Source organism: Hippoglossus hippoglossus, chromosome 8 (assembly GCF_009819705.1).
Source record: "Hippoglossus hippoglossus isolate fHipHip1 chromosome 8, fHipHip1.pri, whole genome shotgun sequence".
In the NCBI taxonomy this organism is placed as follows: Eukaryota; Metazoa; Chordata; class Actinopteri; order Pleuronectiformes; family Pleuronectidae; genus Hippoglossus; species Hippoglossus hippoglossus.
The window spans coordinates 14869413-14889602 of NC_047158.1; the positions used below are offsets into that span (position 1 = coordinate 14869413).

General features: G+C 40.5%; 1 protein-coding gene and 1 pseudogene across 1 annotated transcript; one reads left to right on the forward strand and one right to left on the reverse strand.

Annotated features, from left to right (window-relative positions):
* Positions 1 to 208: 208 nt before the first annotated feature.
* LOC117766603 lies at positions 209 to 5944 on the forward strand. Its single transcript, XM_034593809.1, has 15 exons — positions 209 to 416; positions 806 to 926; positions 1016 to 1110; positions 1212 to 1349; positions 1476 to 1632; positions 1762 to 1928; positions 2338 to 2514; positions 2603 to 2747; positions 2841 to 3016; positions 3181 to 3342; positions 3836 to 3989; positions 4077 to 4216; positions 4610 to 4780; positions 4986 to 5024; positions 5114 to 5944. Exons 1-15 carry the CDS (start codon positions 366 to 368, stop codon positions 5165 to 5167), a joined length of 1947 nt encoding a protein of 648 aa, XP_034449700.1. The 5' UTR covers positions 209 to 365; the 3' UTR covers positions 5168 to 5944.
* A 382-nt stretch (positions 5945 to 6326) lies between these two features.
* Positions 6327 to 18912, reverse strand: LOC117766087 (annotated as a pseudogene).
* Positions 18913 to 20190: the final 1278 nt, after the last annotated feature.

The following is a 20190-nucleotide window of genomic DNA, read 5'->3' on the forward strand; positions in this document are numbered from 1 at the left end:
GTATACCGACCTATCAGTGTAAAAGATGATCCCCTCCATGCTGAGGATTATGTTTTCATCTGGGATTACAGATGGTAATATTAACAACGGCACACCGGCTGGGGTCTTAATGGCAATGGGTTAATACTCAGCACTTAAGTCTATTTAAAAGCCTTGCACCAAGCCACATCCAGAACTCATTTGGAGCAGCATCGATTGGGATCACAGATGCCAAGGCATACATAGACAGTAGTTCTGTTCAGGACGTAGTGAATGAATCTCCACTGATGACAGGAAATACTCTTGTGTAACTTTCTGTAAAGTTTCTCAGTTCATATAGTTTTCATTCAGGAACCTTTTTCCATTTTTTGGTATAATTTTTCATAATGGCAGCTGCTGAAATGGACTCGAATGCAGAAGCTACCAGCAACGTGCTGGTAGGTCCTTTGGAACGTAACATTCACTTTTAACTTGAATGTTGTGTTCTTCTTGTAAAGTATTAAGCATTGATTATTTTTAAATAGATGATTGTATATAAATTCTAGTCTGTGGTTAAAAAATTGAAAATTTATTATGTTGTTTTTATGCTTTTCCTGCAATTTGTTGACAGTGTAATATATTGTTGAATTTTGACGTTACATTCATGTTTTACATTGAGTGTTTAGAAAGGAATTCATTTTCTGTGATTATATATATTGGGCAATAAGCCACAATTGTTTTGGTCAAAAGATTCAATTGTCAAGGAGAAAAACTTTGTCTATAAATTGTGATGGTTGTACTTACATTATTTCATTCTCTGCTAAATCTTTTGTCCAATGTTCCACAGAAATCTCCAGAACAGGATGAGATCATGAACATCATGAGTCTGTCACAGCGTGGACGAATGGATGAACAACGCTGCACCTTGAGTCCTGCTAAAACTGCACAAATCAAAACTACACCTGCTGGTAGAAAGATTGGATGCATTAGATACTATCTACATTGCATGTGTCCTTTTGTACATTAATTGTGGACATTTTCTTCCCTGTCCCCACAGGTTCAAACCATAAGGAGATCTCCCATACCCTGGACAACAAGCAGGGACAATGCCTTGATAACCTCAAGGTTTCATTGTCGGGAATAAACTACCAGGTACCAGGCTATAGGTTATCAAAGTGCTGAGTGTGTGTACCTGCACAGATGGTGGGATGAATAAATAACTCTGTCCTCCAAAATATGACTTGTTTCCTCAGAAACCTTTGAGTGACCATAACGACTCTTCACCTCACATCTCTGTGACCGAGAGTACTCCAGATGGGAACAGGAAACTTCCGTCACCAGTCAACCAATTAGATGTTCCCCCTCAGCGTGACCGCTCCAATACCATAAAGGTCCCTTCTATCCTATATTCATACAGCTTTAATTACTACAGACATCTCCTGCTGGATTGCTTATATAATTAAATGTCGCTTATCTCCATTTGGTCCAATCGTTATCACGCTGTTTTTGTCCAATAGTCAGAATCACCTGATGACCAGGCTAAGTTCATGAATATGATCAGCCATGGACAGCGAGGGCGCATGGACGAGCAGCGCTGTTGCTTGGACCCCAGCAAGAGTGCTCCCTGCACACCCAAAAACACAGACCGAAAGCTTGCAAGTTCAGGAAACACAGGTGAAGGATTGCTTCTTACTTACCATTTCCCCCACACAGATCCAGGTTCAGACAAGTTGCATTTTCATTCTTAAAGTTAATCATCTACATGTTACTAATTCACTTGGTTTTGTATTCCCTCTTCCCCAGGTCCAGATTCTGACATGTTCTTCAATCTCTTGGCCAACACCCAAAGCCACCGGCTCGATGACCAGCGAGTGTCTCTACAGCCGTTACCGGGATTACAGAAAGAAAAGACCACATCTCCCGCTGCAGGAGATTCAAGCTACCTGTGTTACATGGTCTCTAAAGTCCAGGTTTGTCCTTTTTATTTTCAGAACAAAAAATCTGCAATTGGGGAAGGCATCAAAATTCTGTATTGACGTCAGCTCTGATTTTAAATGTTCAAGTTATTCACTAGAATATTAACAAATATTAAACAAATAAAATATGATTTGTAGGATGCTACAAAGCCACATGTCTAAACAGCCATAACTTAACAAAGCAGTGCAGTTTCTCATTTGTGGTTTGGATGTGCATCACTTCAAGGTTGTCATGGAAACGTATAACAATAAACATGTTATTATCTTAAGAACCGTTAACATGGGACTGATTTTTGTCATTTAGATGAGACCATCATTAAATGATAATTTAATAATTATCTGTTGGATTTTTTCATGATAAGAAAAGACCAGAAATGCTGAAAAGATCACAATATATTTTCAGGGTTCCAGAATGGAGGACCAAAGATGCTCGCTACCTCAAATCGTCAAGCCAGAGAAAAAGTCTTCTCCAAACAAGGATATGTCTAGTTCTGGTTCAGGTCCTCCACGCTCAGCCTCTTTCAGCCCTGGCTCAGACGTAGAACGACCAAAGAGTAAAGATAAAGCATCTCAAAAACAGGTAAATTGACATTTGAAAACAACATGGCAAAATGTTTGCAATCTGAATGTTCATTTGTCTTTGCATGTATTTTTTCTTCCACATCTAGGACTTGACTGGCACTGAACAGGATGATTTATTTAACTTAATGAGTCATTTCCAGCGCGGAAAAATGGATGAGCAGCGATGTGTCTTAAATGCTAGTCCTCGGGCCACACCCAAACACAAGCCCAGTCAGAGCACCGTGCCCACAGGTTAGAGTCCAAACATGTTTGCCTTCCTATTAATAGTAATAGTAATGGTTTATATGTGTGCTCATTTGACTGTCTGTCTTTTCACCATCCCAGGTCCAGATTCTGAAAAGTTTTTCAGCCTGCTGGCCAACTCTCAAGGCCGACGGCTTGATGATCAGCGAGTGTCTCTTCTTTCATTGCCAGGGATACAAAATGGGGGTAGCACATCAACATCGAGTGCTGCAGAGAGGGATGCAAGCCACTTGTGTTACATGGTCTCCAAACATCAGGTTGGCCTCATACTGCATGTGATGTAAAAACCAATGCGAAAAAATGTAATTATTCTTGTTAATTTAGTCTCACAATGTGTTGTGCATCTACAGAATATGTTTAAGAATAAGCCCAACCACTTTGATCCATCTGTACAACGGTGACTTGTATTTTACACTCACAGGGGTCAAGGATGGATGAACAGCGATGCTCTGCACCTCAGATCTTGCACAATCCTGGGACCCAAGCTACTCAGCACAAAGATCGTCCCAATTCAGACACATCTGATAAAACTCTGCAGAGGTCTACCTCATTAAGCCGTGCCAAAACCGCCCAAGATCAGCAGGTGAGATGCTGCTTAATACACAGCTCATAGTTTTGAACCATTCGACTGTCATGGTCCCGTGTTCTTTTTACTAAGGCCACGTCCACACTAATACACTTTATTTTTAAAAACGCATCACCTGGCGTCCACACAACTCTGGAATTATTGAGTTTTGGAAACACTGCTGGCCCTGGGCTGTGTTCTGGTATGGATGTCAGACACTTTTAGAAATGATGACGAAGACGCACACGTGTTTCCAGATAGATTCCGATCAGTCACAACATGAATGAGTGCAACAAAAAAAAAGCAAGTTACATTTGTAGCTAACACTTTCCTAAAAGTTCCCCCTTGTCATTACATTAAAATAACATGGGATAGATAGGAAAGCTCATTTTCCTCATTTTAAAGAACAAAAGTTATTTCATGCTGATTAATTCGAGTCTTGTGAGCCTCTTTTGCGCAACTTGTGATTTGTACGACTGCTCATGTCTTTTCTTTCCTCAAAATTTTTTAGCAGGCCGGCCCCGCTGAGCAGGACAAGTTTCTCAATATGATTAGTCATGCACAAGGCGGACGTATGGATGAGCAGCGTTGCTCTTTACAACCAAGCAGAAGCACACCTGCCACACCCACACACAATGGAAGCTCTTTAAATAATGGGCCAACAGGTCAGAAATGGCACACAAGGCACGTGGGTCAAGAATGTGTTTTATGCGTTAGACGTCACAGAAATAACTCTTGACTCTTTGCAACAGGTGCAGAGGCTGATGCATTCTTCAAAATCCTTACCTCCAGTCAGGGGCGACGGCTAGACGATCAACGTGTTGCCCTTCCTCGCTTGCCGGGGATAAGTGGGAATTCTGAACGAAAAGAAAGTACAAAGGTTGAAATCCCAGTAAGAGACACCACATTTAATTATTGGTGGTGTGGAAGTAAAGCATATTGCCAAATATTGCTAAATATAGCACGTTGTCATTTTTATGTCACACTTCCAGAATAGTTGTATGCAGGTTGTGACGTGACACATTCCTTTGACAAACAAAACTCTAACTCATGGCAGAAACATCATGCCATATTATTCTTCGGAGCATCTTTAGGGCTCGATTACATGGATCTCAACTCTAGAACTATGGACACACATCTGTAATCTCTGTAGAGAAGCATGCTAACACAGCAATATTTGCCTTACACTTAGCCTTTAACCCACATTAACCTCAAAAGAAGTCACAGCTATTATTATGAAATACTTGACAGCTCAATTGCCTATTGTTTTCATTTTTCTTGTAAGGCCTGTCCTCCACTCATCACCGTGGCTGAAAGTACACCAACTACACCGAGGAAGAGCTGTTCCAGACCAACCACTCAACCCCAAATGGTCAATGCAGCATCTGGCCTGCCCAGATCTGCTTCATTTACCCCTGAAACTGAATATCAGAAGAATCTCAACTCTCCAGCACAGGTAACATGTTTACCTCAAATAAAAACAGATGTAGGGGATGGAGTCAAGCTCCTTTCTTTGTGAGTTTCAGCAATAAGGGGGACATCTGACCATTTGCTGCTGGAAGTGATTTTTAAGTCTGGTCTTTGTCTAAAGCTTTCATGAAAGGCTAAACATTGTGAAACCTTAGACGCCGTATTGAACAATCACTTGTCTTTTTTTACAGGTTACAGTGAGGGTATCAATGAGTTTCACACCACAGCAGGTAAGCTGTACTGCAGCTACACCAAGGCTATTGCTCCTGAAAAAGCTGTGTGTCTAATCAATGCTAATTTGACCCTATATCTATCAAAGGGACAGGAGAATGCTGTTCAACAGTATACATTCCAGAGGTCTTCCTCACTCTAGGAGCACCAGGAGATACCTTTGTGATTCCCCTCAGCCCAGGACTTGGCAGACCGCTGTCCTTCAACTTAAACCTTGTCCCAAAAGACGATGTTCAGTCCAGGCACGGCTCTCCAAGCCACGCAAGTCCCAGGAAAGCTCGCTCAAGACCGTCATCTCCTAACCCAAGTGCAACCAGCAAAGCACATCCTGTAACTTCAAGCCCACATATCAGCCCAGATGACGACTGCTTCTCTCTGATTGAGAAGGTTCATGCGGCCCAGCTGCAGAGAGCGATGGCTGAAGGAGGACAGAGTTACAAAGGGGATACTGGAAGGGGGAGGGACAAGACAGGGGAAGGAAAGGGAAAGGGAAAGGGGGAGGGGAAGAAAGATAGGAAGGATGGTGGCAATAAACAATAGTCAGGTTTGCAACACTGTCAATTTTCTTTTGAGGAACATGATTAAGAAGAAATGTGAAGTGTCAGTAGTTAGAAATGTTTATACAATTGTTTATGATTCTCAAGATTAGCTCAAGATTAATTCTGTTTTTATTTTGCCCGGGCAAATATTTAATATATATATATATGTGTTGATACACATTGTGTGTACAAGAGTGGTTTGGGTGAGAACTAATTGCATTGCTTTTTCCAAATGTAAAAGCATAGTATGCTGTTAAATTATGTTATACTGCTTTTAGCTGCTATCCAAAGATGAGAAACTGTAGCTTGACTGTAATTTAACCCACAACTCTGGCAAACTGTGTGAAACTGACAATAACAATAAAAAACAGAAAAAACTTAAATTACACCTGATAAGCTGTTTGTGTTTGTGCTTTATTAGGTTCATGCACACAATTGATGAAGAACAAAGACTGTATGGGTTAATAACAGCCTTGACTCAACTTGTAACATTTTTCATTAATGTAGATCTATTTGTACATCTATTATTTATTATTACATGTTTTCAGTAAATATATGGTGCAGCTTGACTTGTAGTTCTGGACTTCACATTCAAGCACACTGTTATAATACACGGTCATGTCACTTTTACCCGTGACTTTAAGTTTAGTGTCCCACATGCATTAAGAAGAAAACAACAATTGTGTAAGTTTAAATATTTATTGAAGATTTAAATAAGGAAATTCACGCTCATATTGTATGAGCTTGGTTGAAAGGCCTCAGCTGGACCCTTGCATCTTATTCAGCAGAGTCAGTTCCCTGAAAGAAAGAAGGAGAGATAATTAGTGTTTGGAGGCGGGTTGGTTTTAAAGGATATACAGTATTATAGGAGGAATACAGTCACATTCACTGTGTACTGGTGAAAAAAGCATGTTATGGTTTAACTAAATTAGAGTTAATCTTGGATATTCTGGAGTTATATATCTTGCAGTGATGTTGACGTGTTATCACCTATATTACTTTTGGAATAGCACACTGCAACTAGTTCATAATTTCAGAGGTAATTATGCATGTACATATTTTCTATTAGAATTTCATGTAGTTATGGATATATGCAGTAGCTTATGTCGTCATGATGTCAAAAAGAATGGAAATGTTACCTTTCCAACATCACGGCTCTTGGATCTCAGCTTGTTGACCTGAGTCTCAAGAGATGTCAGCGCGCTCCTGAGCCTCTTCCAGCTCGTGCTGAACCTTCCTGCACCTGGACAAATGAGTGTTGGCCTGCTCCTCCTGCAAAGGATTTATTTATATTGATGAATTTATTCACGATGAAATATGATTTTTAACTCAACTGATGTAAATGTTAGGTTGTTCAGTTAAATGTAGATTTAACTTACAGCCTCCTCAGCCTGTCTCTTGTAAGCCTTGACTTTAAGCTGCAGCTTGTCCACCAGATCCTGAAGCCTGCTCACGTTCTTCTTGTCCTCCTCAGTCTGCACAAATTAATTAATGTAAGTGAAAGAGAATAGACCTCAAAGTAATGTATCATTGTTAGTAAAGTTTATTACCTGGTAGGTCAGCTCCTTCACTCTCCTCTCATATTTGCGGACTCCTTTAATAGCATCAGCTCCACGTCTCTGCTCGGCCTCAACTTCAGCCTCCAGCTCACGCACCTGTAATTAGATAATAAAAGAAAATCAAAGTTTTGTAAAAGGATTCGAAAGCATAAAAAGAAAGGCTTAGTTCAATTGATGCATTTAAAGTAGAATTTTTAGACAGTTCATACCCTGGACTCCAGTTTCTGGAGCTGCTTCTTGCCACCCTTCATGGCGAGGTTCTCAGCCTCATCCAGACGGTGCTGCAGGTCCTTGACTGTGACCTCCAGGTTCTTCTTCATCCTCTCCAGATGAGCACTGGTGTCCTGCTCCTTCTTCAGCTCCTCAGCCATCATGGCAGCCTGAAATGATAAATGGTCTCCAGTACAAGTTTCATTTGGTATAAGCCTTAAAACCACGTGTTGAGATTGAAATGTAAACTCACATCAGTGATAGCCTTTTTAGCTTTCTCCTCAGCATTCCTTGCTTCCTGAACAGTGTCATCAACTTCACCCTGAACCTGGACAAAGTCAGACTCCAGCTTCTTCTTGGTGTTCAGCAGACTGGTGTTCTGGATGTTTGAGAAAAGTCATGATTATTATAATATATACACTGTGTTTTTAAATTTTTCATTTTCTGTTGAATGAATGAAAACAAACCTGAGAGTGAAGCAGGCCAACACGCTCACAAGCATCAACCAGCTCCTGCTCAGCCACTTTGCGTCCTCTCTCTGTCTGCTCCAGAGCGGCTCTCAGCTCCTCAATCTCAGCCAGCATCAGACCATTTCTGCGCTCCACCATCGCAACCTGCTCCTTCATGTCCTCCTGTCCTCTGACAGCGTCGTCAAGGTGCAATTGGGCATCCTGATAATGAAAAGTGGAAAAGATGTTAACTTTCTTTCCTGTTAAGCATTTCTCTTTTTCAGTCAACAATCAACAAACCTCACCTTGAGCTGTCCCTGGACGTTCCTCAGTTGTTTCTGGGCCTCAGAAGCCTGCCTGTTGGCGTGGCTCAGCTGAACCTCCATCTCATTCAGGTCTCCCTCCATCTTCTTCTTGACTCTCAGGGCATCGTTCCTGCTCCTGACCTCAGAATCAAGATTGCTCTGCATGGAGTCCATCACCCTCTGGCTGTTCCTCTTGATCTGCTCCATCTCCTCATCCTTCTCTGCCAGCTTCCTGTCAACCTCACCTTTGATCTGGTTGAGCTCAAGCTGGACACGGAGAATCTTGGACTCCTCGTGCTCCAGTGTGCCCTGCAAGATCAAGCGGCTAAATAAAGCTATGTACCAAAATGACAGCTCTTTTATGATAACAAAATATATTCGAAAATAGTTAAACGAAGGGCACCATTAGAGAAATATTACATTAATTGTTCCAATAACAAAAAACTTAAAATATGAGAGGAAATACCTCTGCTTCTTCCAGTGCAGTCTGGATTTCTGCCTTCTCACTTTCAACAATCTTCTTGGCCTTTTCAAGCTCATGGATGCTCTTTCCAGTCTCACCAATATGTTCAGTCAGGTCTGAGATCTCCTCTGCAAAACAAATACAAGGACAACCATAGTTAGACTATTCACAACCAGCTATAAATTAATATTTGCATTTAATGAAGATAATAGTTGACGTACGCTGCAGGTTCTTATTTTCTCTCTTCAATGTCTCCAACTGATCCAGAGACTCCTCATAAGAGTTCTTCATCTTGAACAGTTCAGTGCTGAGGGAGCGAGCCTCCTTCTGGGTTCCTTCCAGCTCAGACTGGCCCTCTTCATACTTCTGTTTCCATTCTGCCAGGACCTAGGTTTGTATAGGTTGATTAAACGATTAGTTAATACAGGTATGCGTTTCTTCTGATAAAACTGGGTTTGATTCCCAGTTTAATTAGTTACCTTGTCAAAGTTCCTCTGCTTCTTGTCAAGGTTGGCGGCCAGAGAATTAGCTCTCTCCACATCAATCATGAGGTCCTCCACCTCAGCCTGCAGCCTCTGCTTGGTCTTCTCCAAAGAGGCACACTTGGAGTTCACAGCCTCGATGGACTCCTCAGCATCCTGCAGGCGCTGGGCAAGCTTTTTCCTGTCATGAAGAAGAATATATTTGAATTTAATAATGCAAATTTAATATGGAATGCCAAAAATGTTTATGAAAAAGTTAAAAGGATTCATGTACTTGGCCTCCTCCAGTTCCTCCGTGCGCTGGATAGCATCAGTCTCATATTTGCTTCTCCACTGAGCCACCTCACTGTTGGCCTTGGACATGCCTCTCTGGAGCTCAGCCTTGGCCTCCTGCTCCTCCTCAAACTGCTCTCTGAGCAGATCGCAGTCATGGCGGGATGACTGAACGGCGTGGGCCAGGGCGTTCTTGGCCTATGGATTAATCACAAGCAGCATGAAAGTGTAAATAGATTCTGCTAACAAACTGTTGTATATACCCAGCCTTTACGTCTATTGTCAGCGATGCATGCTCCACCTTTACAACATCCAAAGGACTCAGAGTGACGCTCAGACAGGTGTGTGAAAATCATTTTGTTCTCTTCCTCATCCAGGATATTTATTTTAAGTAATTACACTAAGGATAGCATGGGCAAGTAGCTAGGCTACGGTGCAGTAATAATTAGCTAGGCTAATGTGGAGTAACAACTAGCTAGGCTACTGTGCAGTAACAATTAGTTAGGCTACTGTGCAATAAAAACTAGCTAGGCTAATGTGCAGTAACGACTAGCTAGGCTACTGTGTGATAACAACTAGCTAGGCTAATGTGGAGTAACAATAAGCTTGGCTAATATGGAGTAACAACTAGTTGGGCTACTGTGCAATAACAACTAGCTAGGCTACTGTGCAGTAACAGCATCCAATATATACTAAGGCTGTGTCCGAAATCCCTCACTAATCACTATATAGTGCACTATATTGTGAGTTTGCCATTTTGTAGTGGTGTCTGAATTTTTAATGATGTTTTTTTTAATACCCTACAACCGATGGTCACTTATCGAGCAATATACCATCATCCTGCAAAGAACCTGTGTCTGGTTTGACAGCAATTTTACTTTTGAGCAACACACAACAAAGCTGGTACAATCAGGTTTTATATGATAGCTCAAATTGTGAGTGTGTGTGAGTTCCTCAAATTTTGTGATGAGCTTATGTGTATATAAAGACCTCGGGAGCAAAGCTGTATCATGAAAACACATCTTTAGTCAAGTATGCATTTCAAATGCGTTTTAACAGTCAAGTAGCTCATTGTAGGTCGGGAAAATATTAGCCATTATTATCCATCCATCCTATCGATCGGGCTCTAGTGGACTTCTAATGGACTTGAAACTATCAATCCTTAGTTGTATGCACAGGATGGAAGGTGGCAAATTGGAATTTATTGGAACTATAGACTGTAGTTCCCCCCTGCAAACCGCACGTATTGAAGTCCACAGATGTGCCTTAGAGACACATTGCAATATAAACTGGACAATGCATAAGATCTCATACCTTTACTTCCTCCTCAATGTGTCTCTTAAGCTCTTCTATCTGCTGAGTGTAAGCCTGTTTTCCTCTGGTGAGCTGGGAAATAAGAGCTTCTTTCTCTTCGAGCTGGCGAGAGAACTCACCTGAAGGAACAAGTAAGAACAGGTTTTGAGTGGCTGTTTTCACACTTGAAATATAGCTGAAAGTGACTTCAATAACTAAGTCTTCTATTATTTTTGAAGAAGGGATTGATTTACACACCGTTCTCTGTTTGCAGTCTTGCCCTCTGTGCACTTATGTCATTGAGCTGGCGAACGTTCTCGTCATTTTTGGATTTAATTTCACTTAATTGATCTTCAAGAGTTCTGCACATTTTCTCCAGATTGGCCTGAAATCAAACAGTAATTGATATGATCATTATTTTAATATACAGTATGTTGAAATATTGTGTGATTTTATATATATATATATATATATATATATTTTAAATTGTGCACACCTTTGCTTTTGCAACTGACTCCATGTTGCTGGAGAGGTCATCAATCTCCATCTTGTACTCGCTCTTTTCCTTCTCCAGCTTCTGCTTAACACGCTGGAGGTTGTCGATCTGCTCACCCAACTCTGCAACACTGTCCGCCTGCTTCTTGCGAAGAGCTGCTGAGGTAGCTTCATGCTGCAGGGTTGACTCCTCTAGGTCGCGACGCAGCTTCTGGAACTCAGACTCACGCTTCTTGTTCATCTCAATCTGAGAGGCTGTTGCTCCACCAGCTTCCTCAAGCCTCTCGCTGATCTCCTCAAGCTCCCTGGAGAGGTCAGCCCTCTGTTTCTCAACCTTGGCCCTAGCAGCCCTCTCAGCCTCAATCTCCTCCTCCAGCTCCTCAATGCGAGCCTAGATTTGATGACAGTAACATCAGAAAAGGCTATTGATAAGAAGACATTTCAGATTTTTTGAATCTATTATTTGTGTAAAATAACATTACCTGAAGTTCCTTGATCTTCTTCTGAAGCTGAGCACCAAGGGACTGTTCATCCTCAATCTTGCTGAGAAGCTGACTTATCTCAAAGTCCTTCCTGTAATAGGAAAGTAAAATCATATTCAGTCAGTGTTATGTTTCTGATGAAGAAGAGAACAAAAAAGTTTGATGCATGCAGTGTGTGAGATGCTCATAGCAAGTTTCTTAAACTTAAAAAAAACCCACTTCTTGATTTTCTCATCAGACTGCTGCTTGTCATTCTCCAGATCCATGACGGATTCCTGGGCCAGTTTCAGGTCTCCCTCAAGCTTCCTCTTGGCTCTCTCAAGGTCCATGCGGAGCTTCTTCTCTTGTTCCAGTGATCCCTCAAGCTATATTTAACAGTTTTAATGATTTTAGTGATTGAGGCATCTTAGAACATGTGAACCAAAAGCCATTCATATCATTACAGGGCAAACTTCGAAACAGTCAAAACAAATGTTTTCTTACATCATCCACTTGCTGTTCCAGCTTTGTCTTGGCCTTGGTCAGAGTGTTGACTTTGTCTTCCTCTACCTGGAGATCGTCCAGTGTTTGCTGGTGGGCCTCTTGGAGGGCTTTCTTCTCCTTGGTCAACTTGGCAATGGACTCATCTTGGGATGCCATTTCCTCTGTCAGGTTTTTTACCTGATGGTTTAAATGTTCAGCATGTAAAATTTTGTGACATCTAGTGGTAAAGTTGCAGCTGAATACCCTTCACCTCACCCTCTCCTTCCAAATATGAAAGAGACCCTGTGTTAGCCTTCAGTTGTCATAAGAACTCAAAAGGTGTTTAGTTTGTCCAGTCTGGACTACTGTAAAAAAAAAAAAAAAAGCGGCTTCCATAGGGAGTGTTTACACATAAAGAGCCCATTCTAAGGCAAAGTAAACAACTATTTGTACAATTTAGATGAAACACACTGGGGAAAACATCACTACAATTCTTTTATATTCAATTTCTGACAATAGATCCCTTTCACCTAATCCTCAACACTGAACCTGAAGTGTAATAAGTCAAAAGGGCACAGCAAAGCATAACAACAGTAACAACAATATTTTTATGCAATAGACAGTCAAAATAAACCTTGTTTTCTGTGGCATGTTTCTCCTTCTCCACTTTAGCCAAGGTGAGCTCCAGGTCATCAATGTCCTTCTTCAGCTCAGAGCATTCATCCTCCAGCTTCCTCTTCTTGGCAGTCAGCTCAGCATTGATTTCCTCTTCATCCTCCAGTCTTTCAGTTGTCTCTTTGAGTTTGGCCTCAAGCTGGATTTTGCTCTTAATGAGCCCTTCACACCTTTCCTCAGAATCTGTGAGATTATCCCCTTCCTACAGTACGATAGGATAATTTGCTTACTTTACATAACATTAAAAAAAAAGAAGCTAATTATGCATTCAATTCACCTACAACTTTAGTAAGGTACACAGAAAGTCAGAAGATGATAGTGGAATTAAACTTTCATTAAGCATGTACACAATGTGTACACTAAATAAATCATACACTTTACGTACCGAAGCCACTTGCAGTTGCAGGTCATTCTTCTCCTGCAGCAGGGAAACCATTTTCTCTTCCAGTTCCTTCTTCTTGGTCAGGGCAGTAGTCAGGTCTGACTGCATCTTTCCGTAGTTCTCCTTCATCTGACTCAGTTCCTTCTCAGTCTCAGCACTCTTCAGAAGAGGTTTGATCTTGAAGTACAGATGCATCCATGGCCAATTCTTCACATTCATGAATGAACGAATGTTGTACTGGACGGTGAAGATTGCATCTCTACAGAAATAACATTTATTTTTGTGTTATTATTGTTACAACATTACACATTGTAAATTAAATGAGCAATTCAGTATTGTGGAAACCCACCTCCTTTCCATCATCTTAATAAACGCCTTCCTCATGAGGTATCCTCTGCAGAGGGCCTGAGTCATGGTCACCAGCTTAGCCAGTTTCTCATCTCTCATTTCCTCCAGGGTACCCAGCAGACCAGCTTTGAAGAACACCTATGTTGCCAAGTCAAGGAAATTGATTTTCAGTACACATAGATATGACAGGATTTTGACACTTATAGCTGTTGATATTTTCTATAGAATTGTACCTTTGTGTGCCCAAACTTGTACTGAGTGTGGTCCACATCAATGGAGCCCAACACCTTCTCTGCAGCTTTCTTGTTGTCAATGAACTGTCCCTCAGGGATGACGCTGGCATTCAGTACTTTGTATCTACAAAATATTATTATGTTGATATTTGTATGTACCTCACCTATTGGCATGAGGTAACTTCATCATAATAATTTTCATTGCCTGTTCTAAAAAGTCACCTCTGCTTGAAGTCACCATAGAGGATTCTGCTGGGGAAGCCCTTTCTGCAGATTCTGATGCCCTCCAGCACACCGTTGCACCTCAGCTGGTGGATGACCAAGAAGTTCTCCATCAGACCTGAGAGTTGCAAATTTAAGTAGTTGGACATTGGACCACTGTGTAACATGACATTCAGTTAGTAGGAATGTGGGCTTCTTACCTGGGGTCTTTGTCTCATTGGGAATCAGGCAACGCACAAAGTGAGGATGAGTGCTCCTCAAGTTGGTCATCAGCTTACCCAAGTTCTCCTGTGAGATTGACATATTTAATTAAATTTGATTAATTGAAACAAAACTGCAATAAGTAAACCAATGTGATTAGATTATGTCTTTATGTTATTGTTAATGTGAATGTCAAATACCCTGAAAAGAGCAGACACAGTCTGGAAGGAACCACCCTTCTTCTTTCCACCCTTCTTGCCAGCAGCAGCCTCTGTTTTGTAAAATATAGTATCACCAAATATTAAAGTCTGGATTCAGTGTCTGGGTTTATTTCACAAAGGAAGCCACAAAACTAAATTAAACTGAATTAGCACATATCCAAACTTTTTGCTCCATACCGTCATTTGCAAAATGGGATGCATACAGAAGAGCAAGCAGTTTGTTCGCAGATTTCTGGTACAGCTGAACAACTGAGTCGTTCAGTGGGTCCTTGTTCTTGTCCAGCCAGCCCGTGATGTTGTAGTCCACTGTACCGGCATAGTGAATCAGGGAGAAGTGAGCTTCAGGCTTGCCCTTTACAGGTTTTGGCTTCTCAAAGGCCTTGGTCTTGCCAAGGTGCTGATCATATAGCTTGTTCTTGAAAGAGACGTCTGTTGCCTTGGGGAACATGCACTCCTCTTCAAGGATGGAAAAGATGCCCATTGGCTGAAAGGAAATAATATGATATTAAAAAGAATGAACAATTTAGCATAAAATCAGTAAACATGATTTAAATGCTACATGACTGACTTGTCTTACCTTTTCAATAAGCTCAATGCAGGCCGCCAAGTCCATACCAAAGTCAATGAACTCCCAATGAATGCCTTCTTTCTTGTACTCCTCTTGCTCCAGAACAAACATGTGGTGGTTGAAGAACTGTTGCAGTTTCTCATTGGTGAAGTTGATGCAGAGTTGCTCTAAGCTGTTGTACTGTAATTTTCAAAAAATAATTGATTTAAATTCAAATCAATTCAATTCAATATTATTTGGATAGCATAAAATCATAATATACATTATCTCTTATCTCAAGGTGTAAGCAACATTGTGGGTGACGGTATTCTGGCTGTGCACAACTGACCACATTTTACGGTTAGAGAAAACGCAGCAACTAGACTTCTTCAGATGAACATTTATTTCCAAACATCCACTTATTCCAAACAGGAGTGGCTGCAATCCTGGCAGAAGTTAGTGGTGGATTTGTTTTTCACCGCCACACACTGTTCAAAAAAGGATATTTAACAAATTTGCTGAACGTACCTGCCAGGCAAGGGAGATTACTACTCTCTAGGTAAGTTCGCTACTGAACATGAGCTGTGTGCATGCGCACAAGGTCTCTATAGCAGAACACAAGTGATGTGCTGTGACGTCTACCGTGCTCCAGCAGGGAATTTTACACAAGGCACTTAAAGGGGACATAGCATGCAAATTCCACTTTGTTAGTGCTTCTACACGTTAATGTGGGTATCTGGCATGTCTACCAACCCAAAAACTCTGGGAAAAAAACACTTGCGTGTTTTGTTATGGTTCGTCTAAGTCAGAAACGTCATGCTTGAGCGACTCGATTGAGCTTCCTGGGTTTTGTGTCGTAACAAGGCACTGGAAGTCTCCCTACATGGCCTCACCCCCGTCCCCCCACACTCGTTACGCCGGGTTTACACCGGAGGCAGCGAGGCTGCGAGGCAGCGCAGCGCCGTTCCCAAGCACGCAGCTGCCTGGCTGTTTACATGGGGGGAGAGGAGGGAGGGGGGAGTGGGCTCATTAGCATTTAAAGGAACAGGCACTCAAAACAGGTCACTCTGTGGAGGGCTGTTTTATACAGGGTAAAAAGGGTGCTGTTTTAAATGATCCTTGTGGTATTTTGACCAAAGTATGTTACAGACATTTCATTAAGACCCCAAGGAACCATATCAACTTGTGGTAAAATGGGCATGCTATGTCCCCTTTAACATAGTCAGGCAGAGACCTTGAAAATTATATTAAATGTAATTAGTCACATAGAGAAACACTGTTGACTTGTGATGTAACTCAAAAGGTTCTGCAAATACTCACATCAAAGATCTCAAATCCAGCGATATCCAGCACACCAATGAAGAATTGTCTTGGCTGCCTTGTGTCAAGCATCTCATTGATACGGATGACCATCCACAAGAACATTTTCTCATAGATAGACTTGCACAGAGCTGACACAGCATTGTTGATCTAGTAATGGGGTGAAATTCAATTAGTTTTACTTGATGCACATTACTTCATTTTGAAACATATTACTTTTTGTGAGTCATTGTACCTGTGGAACGGTTTGACCTTTGGTCACCATCTCATTTCCGACCTTGACTCTTGGATAGCACAGACATTTCAGCATGTCAGCTGAGTTCAAGCCCAAAAGGTAGGCGATTTTATCAGCCACTGATGGAAAAAAAAATTGTTTTGATAGTTACAGTTTGTGAATGCTATTTATCTTCATTAAATTGATTTGGAATCATGATATACTAGATCGGCATAAAATCCACTGTTTTAGTAGATTGATAATGTTAAAATTACACTCTAACTGTATAAGTTGTGTAAAAATGTAGGAGTTTATATATTTTAGGTTAACCTTATGAAATCTGCTTTAGTGTAAAAATGATGATATTAAACTATTAATATATTTACCCTCATTGCCATCAGGTTCACCCTGCTCCTCACGCTGCTTTTGCTTGAATTTCATGTTGCCATGATGCATCACAGCACCAGTCAGCTTGTATATGCCGCCCTTCTCATCACCGGTGAAGCCCAAGATGTCAATAGCAGTCTGCAATCCATGCACAGCAAATCATTTTTTAGAAAATCTGTTATTTTGGCATCTGCCCTCTGGCATTATTATACCAATTGCTATCAACTTACATCTGTTGCAATGAACTCCTCTATATCATTAATGCTTTTGACAGTGATTTCACCCTGACTGATCATGTGGTAGTCATAGGGGTTGGTGGTGATCAGAAGATTCTCTACAAAAGAATAGAAGAAATAAGTTAATCAGTCCTCTTGTAACAGCATCTTAATTCCAACTCCAACTTTCTATTGTCCATGTTTCATCATACCCAGCAGCTCAGGCTTGTGGCCTGTCATCAGCTGATAGAAGATATGGTAGCTCCTCTCAGCAGACAACTGGAAGGTGACACGGGACTTCTCCAGCAGATCTAAGAATTACCAATTCAATTACGGATATGCAGGATAATTGTTTTACGTTTTTCTTGTTTAGTTTGTCAAAGACCACATTTTACTTCACACGAATCGTGAGTTACACCATGGTTGTTACTTACAAGTTTCAATATCAGCTGAAGACAGCTTTCCAGTAGTACCAAAGTGGATTCTGATGAATTTACCCTAGAGTGCCAGAGTAGTAATAAAATCAGTTTTTTTTTTTAACTGTAGCAAAAAAAAAGATAATCAGAAAATGTCAGTTTAAGTCAAAGTTACATTAAGTGTAGGATAGTTACAGCACGAGAAGGCCCATAAAATGAATACTTACGAAACGTGAGGAGTTGTCATTCCTCACAGTCTTGGCATTACCATAGGCCTCAAGCAGAGGGTTAGCTGCAATGATTTGATCTTCCAGCGAACCCTACATAGAGTCATTATCAGGTTGTATAAAATCTATCATCAAGCAACAATCAACTGTGATAAAGAGTTTTGGCTGACAACCCAGTTTTACCTGTATTTTGCTTGCTTCTGATTTCTGTCCCGGCTTTCCTCCAGCCACTGCAATTGTTGCAAAGTACTGGATGACACGCTTGGTGTTGACAGTCTTTCCAGCACCGGATTCTCCACTTGGGAATTCAATTATATTCTTACTATCTATGTAGTCATAATGGTTCCAAAAAATCTTCTTGAAAAGTTGTGTAATACTCACGTGATAAGGACGGACTGGTTCTCACGATCTAGAATACAAACATACACACTCAAGTTGAAACTATTTTAAAGACTCTTGTTTGCACATTTACTTGACTAATGTGGTAACTCCAAAAATAATATGTCTCACCAGTGAGCATGAACTGATAGGCATTGTCAGAGATAGAGAAGATGTGGGGTGGTGCCTCAATCCTCTTCTTTCCTCTGTACGCCTCAACAACAATAGTGTCGTACACAGGAAGCCACTTGTAGGGGTTCACGACGACACAGAACAGGCCAGAGTAGGTCTGAAGTGCCAAAGAGGAAAAGCGTTATTAGATTTGACACACAGGCTTTACATATACAGACACACCACATTGTAAGATTGAAGCTTACATAGATCATCCATGATGAAAAACGCTCTTTGAGGTTATACAGCACAGTAGGCTCGTTGAGGTGGGTCATCATGGCCATGTCCTCAATTTTGTCATACTTGGGAGGGTTCATGGGATGGATTTCATCCTCCTTTACAGTAAGAGTCTGAATAGGAAATACAATCAAGCAAAAATTAGATAGCACACCATATATTAGTATCACTAAATCTCAAAAGCAAAATATTATTCAGGTGTTTTGGAGAACACTTTATCTATATGTCTATTATTTCTGTGATCATTTGTGGAGATTAATTTTAGGCTTACCATTACTTTTCCTTCTATTGTGTCAACAGTGACTTTGCCACCCTCTCTTTTGGTGACTTTACCCTTGAGATACATCTCCTCAGGATGGACCACAAAGTAGGCAGTTTTGGCATCAAACGGTGTGGTCTGAGCCTCAAGCCTCTCCTTCTCTGACTTCCGCAGATAAATACATGCGGGGCCATAGGCCTCCATCTCTGCGTCTGTGCTCATGATGGCACCTTCAGTGTCTGAAAATAAGGAGTCGGTAAAATGCTATCAGTAGGCTCTACAGATGAGGTGTTTTGAATTGGTGGATATCACAGACAATAAACTGTACCTCCTTTCACAAGAGAAGATTGAATGCAGGCAGGTCTCTTCTTTTGAGACCTAATGATAAATTGTGAAACATGAGTACAATTATTGCTGCAAAATGTATTACTTAACCATTCATTCATTCATCATTCATTTGTTTTTGTTTTTTTGTTTTTTTTAAACTACCGGCTGGCATCACATTTGACACGTGAATAAATTATTTAAATGATCACAATTTAATGTAAACAAACATTCTTGTAATCACGTAGATCAAGTTCAGTTTCCACCACATATTGTGGATGATGCACTCACCTGAGTTGGAAGCATACCAGTTGTAGACAGTGTCCTAAGAAGCCTCTTTTATAGAGGGAGGACTGTCTTCTAAGTAGGTGTGCCTTTCTCAATTTGGTCATGTATTCTTGTCATGTTGACGCAAATCCTGTGACATTGACATTGGTGGTGATTGTACTGCCTTGTGTGCACGTTTGTAGCAGTAGGTATTTTTTCCCTGTGCCCAAACTGAGAGGTCACAGAGCACAAAGTGATCAAAGGTCTTTTAAAAAACTGATTGGATGAATACAAAACAGTTTATGTTCAAATTTAAGTTATATGCATTAATTAACATACATACAAGCTATTACATGAACACAAATGCATACATTACAGTTTATACAAACAAAAGCAGGATAAATGATGTTATTGTGTTGTCAACTTCAAACAGCGATATAATATTTTATTATATTATCAACGATGAATGTTCTATAGTACAAAGCCTAAGTTGTTTCAAAATTATGAGTGATGAATTACTGAAAAATTCATGAATTATTTTAAATACACACTGCAGATACTGTGTTTTATAATAGTTAATCTGTTGTTGAGTCCTATATTATTTAAATTTATTACAATGAATCAATCATCGTTTGAGAATACGTAATCCAAAATATGGAGGTGCGGATTCATAAATACAATACACTTATTTCAATTTATTTCCTCCCATTTTTGGAGAAGTACCCATCTGTCACTGGTGTTCAGTTTCAGAACATTCACCTATGCACGCCACACAAAAGGGTCAAGTATTTTGTAAAATTCTCTTCAGGGCCACAGATATAAAAAGATTATAGTATCATAAAACGGTTCATTATATTATCTACTCTAAAATGTATTATTTATTTTTTGCTATTTATCTATTTAAATTAT

Bases quoted from the DNA above. Each gene is read 5' to 3' on its own strand.
- LOC117766603 (XM_034593809.1), top strand. From the start codon at position 366: ATGGCAGCTGCTGAAATGGACTCGAATGCAGAAGCTACCAGCAACGTG. The intron at 417-805 runs GTAGGTCCTTTG...AATGTTCCACAG, and splicing joins AAGCTACCAGCAACGTGCTG to AAATCTCCAGAACAGGATGA. The intron at 5,025-5,113 runs GTAAGCTGTACT...TATCTATCAAAG, and splicing joins TGAGTTTCACACCACAGCAG to GGACAGGAGAATGCTGTTCA.